This window comes from Glandiceps talaboti, chromosome 21 (assembly GCF_964340395.1).
Source record: "Glandiceps talaboti chromosome 21, keGlaTala1.1, whole genome shotgun sequence".
NCBI lineage: Eukaryota > Metazoa > Hemichordata > Enteropneusta > Spengelidae > Glandiceps > Glandiceps talaboti.
In genome coordinates this window covers 11,145,170-11,156,476 of record NC_135569.1, presented here as the reverse complement: position 1 = coordinate 11,156,476, position 11,307 = coordinate 11,145,170, and the positions used below count along the sequence as shown (strand labels likewise).

The following is an 11,307-nucleotide window of genomic DNA, read 5'->3' as shown; positions in this document are numbered from 1 at the left end:
TAGGGTACTCAGGCACTGCAAAATGGAAACCGTATTTGAATTTTTAAAATTCACTTTCAATTTCTGAACTTACATTATAAAACCCCTGCAATGCAAAGATTTGTAAACACTAATCCATCATGGTTAGTCTAGACAGCTAGGCATCTAATCAGTTCAAAGGTTACTAATTACAAGTAAGTCTTTTACCAAGGCCAGATGGCAATCTTATCAAACTTCAACTTAACTCAACTCACACCACTGCATTGCCTGTTTGACGATTTCATCATTCTCAGTATAAATAGGACATAGTAACCTTTTTCAGATTTTCACAACAACTTTAATTTTTTATCAGCTTAACATTTTAACAGCTATCTTAAACTTCACATACCACAGATTTACATGTCAAGAACTATGAAAGTGTTACCAATGAAAAGTTTGGACTAGGACCTCTAGCATGTTAACTCACTACACTAACTTTTTCCTGTGCCTTCTCTAAGATTCCTAAATGCTTTCAATCACTGTGGTTTATACTTCTTTGTTATTGTTTATTACATGTTTTGTAATTTTGTGACATTAGTAATTTTGTTACACTATTTTGTAACTTTGTTACTTTGCTTTTGTAATTTTGTTACATTATTTTGTAACCTTGTTACATGTTTTGTAATATTGTTATTTTGCTTTTGTAATTTGTTACATTATTTTGTTACATTGTTTGTAATTTGTTACATTATTTCTCTATAATGTCTTCAGTAGTGTCACATCATTCTCACTAAACTTAAGGTACCCACATCGTTTTTTGTAATGTTACATTATTTTGTAACTTTGTTACATGTTTTGTAATTTTGTTACTTTGTAATTTGTTACATTATTTCACCATAATGTTTTCAGTAATGTCACAGCCTTCTTAGTAAACTTAAGGTACCCTATAAACAAACAGACTACATGAGATAGTGCCATGATATCATTTATAATCACACAAAAAAGTTATTGTACTTTTTAAATTCAGAAAATAGACTTTTTAGAATCCAGAACTATTTTTCTATCAAGCAGATTACAATAAGATGATAAATTTTCCAACCTTTTACAGGAACTTAGTGTTAAGTTTTAAGGCGCACACTCCAGATATGAATATGTTTTGTGAGATTGTGTTTCATACGAAGAAGGATTTATTGTGTTCACTGAAACAACAATCACAACTAGAAACCACAAGGTCTATAACGCTGCCTTTAGGCAAACTAAATGATTTGATAACATGATTCTTGATTGAACCAAGAAATTGTCTTTGACATCAAAACCATAGAGAAACCGTACATACATAAACCTGTCCCCACTATCATGACTACAGGGTTATTACAATTCATGCACAAATCAACCCGAATTCACTAGATCAATAGTTTGTTAAACAAAACTGTGAATGCTGTAGGGCAATTTTTTCTCACATCAATGCACAAAGTAACAAGCATTTGATACTAAATGGTTGATGAGTTTTATGTAGGTATTCAGTCCGTTAAAAAATTGTGCCTTAAGTTTGAGTATGTCATTTGAAATTATGGATGTTATAGATTATCAACTAATTCATAATTTGATGAGCATTGGTGGGATGATTTTCTCTTTTTCTTCTTTGCCTTGTAACGCTTCTACAATAGCAAGGGCAAATTCAAAGGTGGTGCCTGGACCTCTACTGGTGATTAATTTACCATCAATTACAACTCTCTCCTCCTGGTATTTATAGTCACCTGAAATAACAACAATGTTACACTTGGTCAATTTCAATACAATGTTACACTTTGTCAATTTCAATACAATGTTACACTTTGTCAATTTCAATACAATGTTACACTTTGTCAATTTCAATACAATGTTACATTTGGTCAATTTCAATACAATGTTACACTTTGTCAATTTCAATACAATGTTACACTTTGTCAATTTCAATACAATGTTACACTTGGTCAATTTCAATACAATGTTACACTTGGTCAATTTCAATACAATGTTACACTTTGTCAATTTCAATACAATTTGTCAATTTCAATAGTGTTACAATTTGTCAATTTCACTACAATGTTACACTTGGTCAATTTCAATACAATGTTACACTTTGTCAATTTCTCTACAATGTTACCCTTTGTCAATTTCAATGCAGTGATTTCACTGTGTGCAATAATCATTTATAACATTCCCCACATCAATAATATGAAAAAGCAGTGTTAGTACACATGTATCAGTGACTTATTGCATTGCATACCATTGGTATTTGCACTGCAGTGTAATACTGATGCCAATGAACAGGAGAATGTTTAATGTACACAAAATCATAGTTGTAGTTATGACAAAATTTGGTGTTGTGGAAAACATATGTTACAGAACCCCATGCAGTGTGGGTACTCCGAGGTATTTTCACTCATGTTTTCAGTGTTTTTTGTTGTACTTTCACCTATGCGTGTGTAAGTATGTGTGTAAGAACACTGCAAGTACTCATCTAAATACCCCAAGTACACTACACTAGCACTCACTCACACATGACGGTGTTGCCATAGTACTTACTAGTTAGTTTGTCTTTAACTCCAGGATGAGATGTAAGTGATTTACCTTTACCAATGTTATGACTCAATAACGCTGTGGGTCCTATATGACAAACAATAACCACACATTACCACAATTATAGAATAGAATAGAATAGAATAGAATAGAATAGAATAGAATAGAATAGAATAGAATAGAGTAGAATAGAATAGAATAGAATAGAATAGAATAGAATAGAATAGAACAGAACAGTATAGAATAGAAGAGAATAGAATAGAAACAAATAGAATACAAAAGAATAGAATAGAACAGAACAGAATAGAACAGAATAGAATAGAAACGAATAGAATAGATTAGAATAGAATAGAATAGAATAGAATAATCAGTTTTAACAGCAAGACTCCTGACATAGCAGGATTGATGTTTATGTTACCATGGCTACAGTGAGTTTAAAGGCTGCAACTCAACTTTGGATAAGGTCGAGTTCTTTTCATTCATTTTTTTTTGCTGTGATTGTAAATTTCATAACATTCATCAGATGTTCTTACTGAGGAATAGCAAGTAATATATCACAAATCTTGAACGTTTAAGTGTCAGGTTACTGAGAGTTCTGTACACATTTTCCTTGGCATTGCTACACATAGTTTGACAATGCAAGGTATACTAGAGTTTCTTTTCTGTGTCAACTTAGCATAACAATTACAGCGCATTGTAGATTACTATTCACTTGCACCTAACCTATGAACTATGAACTATGACCTATGACCTACCTGCACAAATGGCTGCCACCACTTTATCAGCTGATTCATGAGACTTCAATACATCTTTGACAGCATCAGACTGAATAAATCAGAATAAATGACATGTATTGAACTTTGACCTTTGTTCAACTTCAAGCATAGACTCATAGGGTCTATTGTTAAAGTGTTCTTTAAGTTTTAAACAAGGCAGTCACTTTTAACAATGTATGAAAATAATCAGATAAAGATTGTTTATGGCACAGACAAACAGACAAAGAAAAGACCAGGTTTTCTTTGACTGTGGTTATGTGGAGGATAGTCATCATGTTAAAAAATGATCTGTTGATTCATAGATGCTTTGCATAATATTTACAAGATGACTTATTTTACTTTCTATGACAAAAATGAGGGTTGATACGCTGTATGTCTAAATGTCCATCTGTCTGTCTGTCTGTCTGTCCCTCTCTCTTTCTCCCCCTCTCTCTCTCGCTCCCCCCCTCTCTCTCTCTCTCTCTCTCTCTCTCTCTTTCTCTCTCTCTCTCTCTCTCTCTTTCTCTCTCTCTCTCTCTCTCTCTCTCTCTCTCTCTCTCTCTCTCTCTCTCTCTCTCTCTCTCTCTCTCTCTCTCTCTCTCTCTCTCTCTCTCTCTCTCTCTCTGCCTGTGTGTCTGTCTATTCATATGTTTATAGGGAACAACTGACTTCTGCTTACAGCTGCTAAGTTTTGAGCACCTAAACCACCACCTGGTAGTACCACAGCATCATACGGACCCTGCCAAAAATAAACACAGTAAACATTAGTTGGCAATAATTAGAACTGGTTGTACTTTGACATATTATACACGGAGTTAGGAAGACCTCCACTTGTACAACCCCCAACCCCCATCTTTACACTAACCGCAACCTTTCACAGTTATGTGTAATTTGAAAAAATAATCCAAGACCTAATAAAAAAAATTGTGTGGTTCCCATTATGCTAAATTTTAGAATAGGTGAGGTAGGACTGCAAATTTCATGATTTTATTTTTTTTTTCTCGAATTAGTAAAAAAAAGGTTTAAGGTCGGTGTGAAATACTAGGTGGGGATCGGGTAACTGGAACGAAACGATTATTTTTTAGGCCTAACGATAATAAAATAAGATTCAATACTGACACTTTTGACTGCATCTTCTAAACTCATATCTGGTGTAATGATGACATCACGACTACATTTGACAGGACCTGGACCTGTCAAACCAGCAACAGTGACCGTTATCTAGAATAATACAAACAATTAATGTATCACATGTAGTGACATTACACAGAGAATCCTTCAAATTCTATCTTAGATAGTATATTTTAGAAGTCAGGATAAAACACAATGAAAATTATCCTTATAAATGCATTTATTTATTTATTCATTCATTCACACTCATTCATTTAACTTTCATACAGAACTTTATGTATGACAGTAATTTCTGTCATTTACCAATATTTTGTAGTTTTATGTTCTTTAACATTTAATAAATAGAGATGATTCACTCTGATTTTGAATGATTGTCACGTTTTTGATAGATGATATTAATTTAATATTATTATGATATTTACAAGCATCTTGGATACATGAAATCTGTTTTTTAACTTTTAACTTTGTCATGCAAACATTCTTGCATGATTGCCGTCTGAGTAACTTCACAAAAATTGTGACTGTTTCTACAAGGCCCATACCAACTAACCAAATTGCGTATGGGATGCATCGCGGATGCCCGGTGGTATGATGCAGAGAAATCAGCCAAGTTCTATGCAACTTACACCTCCCCTTCGCATTACATCAGTTGATATAACCATCTCCATTTCTTCGGCCCCTTCAGCTAAAATAACTAGTGCTTTCCTGCCAGCCATCGTGTTATAACCGGGTCTATTCCAATACCAATGCAAAACACCCTGGCGGTATACGGTATAACTTAGTTTTGGGTCACGAACTCGAATGACCTTTCACACTTACACATACATCGTTCGTTACATCGTTACTCAAGTGAATAGTTAACGATTGCCGTCCCTATGACGTCATAATTGGCATGCCCAGCTGCCAGACGATATAATTTCCTGTCGCAAATTTGCAGAAGATTCACCTTTGGTATTTATCTTGAAAGTAAATGACAGAATCTCTATATTTCAGTTTTATTTCAACGTGTGGACTTCTGTTTTGTTCAACCTGAAATGACTTGTGTATGTTTACAAGCGCAAGTTGCTATGAACTATTATGTTTTGTAGCTAGGGGACAGTACGCACGCGCAGAAATCCTAGCGGCAGTGTTTTGGAAATTAACTTGGTCGGATACATGTCTGTTGATTTTTACATCAAAATTAAGCTTATAACACCTGCCGGCTGCAAGTTTGAAACAACGGTGTCTCACTCGGGGCTTAGGAAAGATCTTTGGTGGTTAATGAAGTACTAATGATCTTGTTTTTTATACGGTGAAAGCGAACACGGCGAAGACATTGTTTGATTTCGACTTCCCAACGCTATCTCATTTTCCACAGGACACAAGTGTCAGGCCTCGATAGGTAACGTTACGGTATCCCGTGCCAAATACACACCCTGGTGATAGCCATGATGAAGGGATATCTTCGCAGCGGGGAAGGTGTTTTTCCCCTTGCTCCTAAAGTAACCACTATCGGCAGAGAAGAGTGTGACCTCAATATACAGGTAAGTTACAGCAGAGCGATTCGTGACAGATAACGTTACTAGCAGTACTGTGTCCAGGCAGTGTGTGATTATGTCACAACATTGAATTTCTTTGCAACGCTGCCAAATTCAATTAAAACAAAGCTGGTGACCAGTAACTTACATCCATTCATCAGTTTTAAGAGTCAAATATGACCATATGTGACGTTTGATATAATGTTCTCATGTTATGTGATATGTCTTTAAAAAAGAAACCTTTACATTTTAAGTATGGAACAATGTAGGCATGCAACCGTGAAAATTCACCATGTCAAAATTTGCTACAATGTAACAAAATGGTACCCGTTAATACTGTTAAGCTCTTTAGAGCTTGTAATACCAAGCAATTCATTTATTGTGGGTGAAACGAGTGATAAAATACTGGAACATTGAGCCGAACAGTTTCAATTTTAATCTGCTTCCCCTAACACCATTTAAGCAAATTCTAATTGCTGGAATTGCTCTAGCTCTGGATGTATATGCTACGAGGTTCGACACATCTTCCCTCTCCACTATGTAGCATATATACACCCAGAACTAAAATTGCTTCCAAGATGAATTCAACAGACTGTGACAAATTACCTCGGCATATCAGAAATCTTGTAATTTCATGCTTGGAAAACTACAGAAAATGACTTGTAACTCAGAATTAGATTGTATGGAATTCAAAACCATTGATTGCAATACAAAAACTAAAGTAGATAGAATAATGGATATCTAGATGATTGACAGGTGAAATATGGAGGCCATTATCACACACTAGGATGATAAATAGTAACTATCCATGTTTATCATTTGACAAATAAGAATTATGACATTCAGATGTTTATGTTATAATCTTTCAAATCTCTCAAATATTAAGTGTAGGAGGTCAAAGTAAGGTTCCTCTACCCATAAAAATCTAATAATAATATAAATCTCAATCTAATCGTGTAGGCCTGATATAGAGTTAATAACCCTCCCTGTAGGTCTGAAATGTTGATGAAAAATTTAATTTAGTCGCATTGGAACCACGGTATTTTCTTTATGTAGAACTCCTATTCCTGTTATTTCAGTATTGAATTCTATGTGTGTTGTAACAATTTGCAGTTATTTCTTATTATAGAATTCTGACCTGTGGGATCTGTGAAATATTACTGTTTGTATTTGTATACATTTTTGTACATTGAACTGTTTTCACAAGAGTTGATAGATACCGTTATAAAAGAAAGTGAGGTATATTTGACTGGGTTTTGTACATTTTGATCTTTAAACTGTGACGGTGAATCTCTGTTCTGCCCTGTGAAATCATGTAAAAGATTTCATTCTCTTCAATGATATAATAGTAATACCTATTAAAAAAATGGCAAAACTGGTAGATTTTACTTCTGTACTATCTGCGTAAAGACTATCAGTTTGTGTTGCACAGCTTTCTTCAAATACAGCGGTGAAACTGAGTTAAATTTATAATACAATGTTCACTATTCAGACATATGTACATGTACATAATCTTGGCCTCAACCATTGAGGACATCCAAACCCTTTAGCAATGGACTCATTCATTGTGCACTCATTACAAGAACTTCCAATCAGTATTCATTATAGTACTATTGTCTAGAATTTAATATTATGATCAAACTTGAAATTAGAAGCCCTTATTCAGGGTATAATGATGAGTAAGAGAGAGTGATTGGGTAAGTGTACAGTACGTTTACCAAACAACTACTAACCAAGTTACTCTATATGTGTACATAGAGGGCATGTGTTGGTAGGGATGGGCTGACTACATTGTGTGTTGCCATTGTTTGACTACAATCACTGGCTATGGTAGATCTTAAAGTACAATGGACTCTCCCGTCATTCCATTGCTAGCCTCCAGTGTTTAAGGTGTAGGAACCCTAGTAACGTTGGAGAGAAATCTGGTAAAATGTGCAATATTTCCACTTTTGCGAAGGGTGGTAAATAGGTAAAATCTACTTGAGTTCCTACCATATGGTTTCCCTATCAAAAGTATGGTGCAAGGTATTGAAACCTGTGTCAATATTACCAGATTTCAGGGTTTTCCACTTTTGTAATAATTCATTCTTGTATCACGACACAGGGTTTTTATTACTTACAAGTAACATTTTGCCTGTTCAAGCTGCCTAGCGATAACGCCAGCAAATGGACAGTTTGACAAAGCTTGTCGACCTTAACAGTTGAAACATTACTCATAAGTAATTAGAACCCATGATCATGCTACAAGAATGAATTTTACTATATGTTTTACCAATTTGATAAACCTATTAAGAATTTTCCACCTTTAGTAATGGGGTTTCAAACCTTAACAAAAAGCGCTGGTTTTGGTAGAAAACCGTTATTGTAATTCTAATTTGACTAAAAAGAACCCTGGGGAACTCGGTTAAATTACATGTAACATAAATAATGAAGTATATCAGTTATGATAGTGTATGAAATAAATGAAAGTTATTCTCCTCAGAGCATTACATAACATTCATGTGCAAACATTAATGAATATACAACATCATTTTTTGTGCAGAAATATGGAAATTATTCTGTCAACAATTTTTCTAAATAATGTCCTGTCAAAATTCTGTGTCTTAAAATTTCGAAATCCATTTTCAAATGATTATTGCAAATATCAAAATTGAAATTATTATTACAAAGGTGAATATTTCCTTTCTTTCCAAGTTAGTTACATTTTGTCTTTCAAAATTTAGTATCATGGTCATTTTCTGTCAAAATTTAGTGTCTAAATTGTTATTGCAAATATTAAATATTAATTATCGCAAATATTAAATATTAATTCTAAGTTGCGATTACCAATTAGGTCTATTGTGTATTTGTTGTGAGAGTAATTAGTAATGAAAACAAAATGAATTATAAATAAAAAGTGGATGGCAATTAACATCAGACTATATACAACAATTGCCAAAATAGTAGTTGAATAGTTCATTGCATCTTTCAATTTCCTATTTCAAATAAAGTGACACATCCATTACTATAGAAATACTTTGGATTTTCATGAAGACATTTCTGCCATAAATTGGTGGCTTTTAACTTAGGAAATTAAGGTAGTCATTGTTAAAAGATTGAGTGAAGGTTACTTTTGAGTAATTTTCTTTCACCTCGATCTATGTACATGGTTTTGCTATGGTTTTATGGAACCCTGGACTGGTATTGCGTTGTAACAAAGGAAGAGGGAATCTCATAGAAGCTTGCATAGATTTCCATGCATTGCACTATAAGTATTATAGGAACCCCGTTTGAAAATCCGAAGGAACTCGTTGGGGTTTACATTACCTTTGTAAATTCCAACTGGTAATAGCCTAGGGGATAGAGACAATGGCCTGAAACTGCATCTCTGAAAATCTGAAGGAACTCGAGTATAGTTTACATGTATTGTATGTTACTGTAATTCCCCCTAGTAATAGCCTGGAGACTTGGTTTAAATAGACTAGACAATGGTGTTCAATTCAGTTCAAAACCGTGAGTCTCTGATAGTGACCGTGAAGTCTTTGGGTTATACTTACAAGTACTACTGGGTACTGAGCGGTATGTATTATGATGAGTTACAAAAAACACTTACTATTAATACAAAAATATAGTCCAAACAACACTTTTCAAACTAGCGTACATGTAATTCATTCAAGGGAATACCAATTTTGAGTCAAGTCCTTCTATTTGTCAAGTGATTAGCAACAAGAAAGATATGCTTAGTTTACAAAACATGTGACGCCACTTGAAGACACTTCTTTCTTTAATCTTTGTTTCAACAAACTATTGGTATGCAAAAAGTACATTTGTGTATCGCTATTGAATTTTGTAGCATCAGCTGTCAAATTTGGCAAAGTACATGTAAAGTGTTTGATGCTTACCCAAATAGAAATGGTGAAAATCAATATTGAAATAGATATATATGGTGTGTGGGGGGGGGGGGGGAGATAGAGATAGAGAGAGAGAGAGAGAGAGAGAGAGACAGAGACAGAGAGAGAGACAGAGAGAGACAGACAGACAGACAGACAGACACAGACACACACACACACACACACACACAGTGACACAGAGAGGACAGACAGACAGACAACATGGGTGAGTGAGGACATGTTTTGTGTATGAGACAGAAAATATAGAGAGACAACCATATAGAAAGAGAAGGGTAGGGGAAAAGTTACAGACAGAGAAAATGAGGCCGAGAGAGAAAGAGTTCTATAGGCTGGGGTGAACTTACTAAGATTATTTCAAGAACTAGAGCCACACACACCTGGTACCCTCACAAAGTACCACTTGAATACAAAACATCTATTACCAGTCAGTGTTACTAGGTGTATAATGACTTAATCCAAGTAAAGTACGTGTAGTATAGAGTAGACACTTTCATGGGTGACAGGGTCAGTTAAAAGAGAACACAGTTACTTATTACAGTAGAATTGATTACATGCCCATATATCCTTGTAGACAATAAGTTCTTTTATACTCTACAGCTAGTAAATTCTTTGTTTAAATCCAAAAGAGAAGATTTATAGTTTGTACGATTATAAATCCAAAGTACTTCTAACTTTAGAAACTATTATGCAAGGTTTCCTGGATCCTTTAGTCAAAGAAAGTTGTTGAACTTCATTATCTGAACAAAATCAATTATCATTATACCCTTTACGATGTTGACCAGACCAGACGTTAACAAAACTTTTTTGATTTGCTGCCAACCATTTTTTGACTGTGTGCGTAGAATGTTAATTTGTACACCAGTAGTACACTATAGTACATGTTTGTAGCTCCTTTCTCAATTAAAACTCAACTTTAATAATCTGAGTGCTATAGATGCTTGGATAATCTGAGTATAGTGTTATAGACGCTTGGATAATCTGAGTACAGTGTTATAGACGCTTGGATAATCTGAGTACAGTGTTATAGACACTTGGATAATCTAAGTACAGTGTTGTAGATGCTTAGATAATCTATAAGTTGATTGAACTTATAAGAGACATTGAGGGTGACTGTGTGTCAAGAAAAACGTTATTTATTTATTGAAGTATACTTGAATAGAACAGAGGTCAAATCAACAAGTATTGATTATAGTGTTGAAACTGAACAGGTAAATGTTAAAGAAATTGAGAGAGAAAATAAATAGGCTTGTAGGCTTTTTTTATGTTTTATATTTGCCCTTATTTTATCATAGTCTAGTGCTTTCCTTCATCAAATCTACATCTACGTAAACCACACAAGGTCAAGCAAACTTTATAACTCTTTATTGTTGGTTTGAAACCCATATTGATAAAAAAATTATCAAGAGCACAAAATCTCCTTTCGCTACCAACACAATTCATACCAAGTATGACTGCAAATATTACGATTAGATGCACATGTATAGGAAGCAATTG

General features: G+C 34.2%; 2 protein-coding genes across 4 annotated transcripts in view; one reads left to right on the top strand and one right to left on the bottom strand.

Annotated features, from left to right (window-relative positions):
* Positions 1 to 350: 350 nt before the first annotated feature.
* LOC144451352 (Parkinson disease protein 7 homolog) lies at positions 351 to 5,182 on the bottom strand. The gene is made up of 6 exons (XM_078142163.1): positions 5,033 to 5,182; positions 4,395 to 4,496; positions 3,955 to 4,014; positions 3,276 to 3,345; positions 2,527 to 2,607; positions 351 to 1,715 (listed from the first exon to the last, which is right to left on the bottom strand). Exons 1-6 carry the CDS (start codon positions 5,120 to 5,122, stop codon positions 1,555 to 1,557), a joined length of 564 nt encoding a protein of 187 aa, XP_077998289.1. The 5' UTR covers positions 5,123 to 5,182; the 3' UTR covers positions 351 to 1,554.
* A 353-nt stretch (positions 5,183 to 5,535) lies between these two features.
* The window catches only part of LOC144451149 (forkhead-associated domain-containing protein 1-like), a 37,334-nt gene continuing 31,562 nt past the window's right edge, over positions 5,536 to 11,307 (top strand). For all 3 annotated transcript variants that reach the window (XM_078141932.1, XM_078141931.1, XM_078141930.1), the window contains exon 1: positions 5,536 to 5,929. In XM_078141932.1, coding sequence (XP_077998058.1) covers positions 5,834 to 5,929 — 96 coding nt within the window. In that variant the 5' untranslated portion in view covers positions 5,536 to 5,833. The remainder of the gene's footprint in view (positions 5,930 to 11,307) is intronic.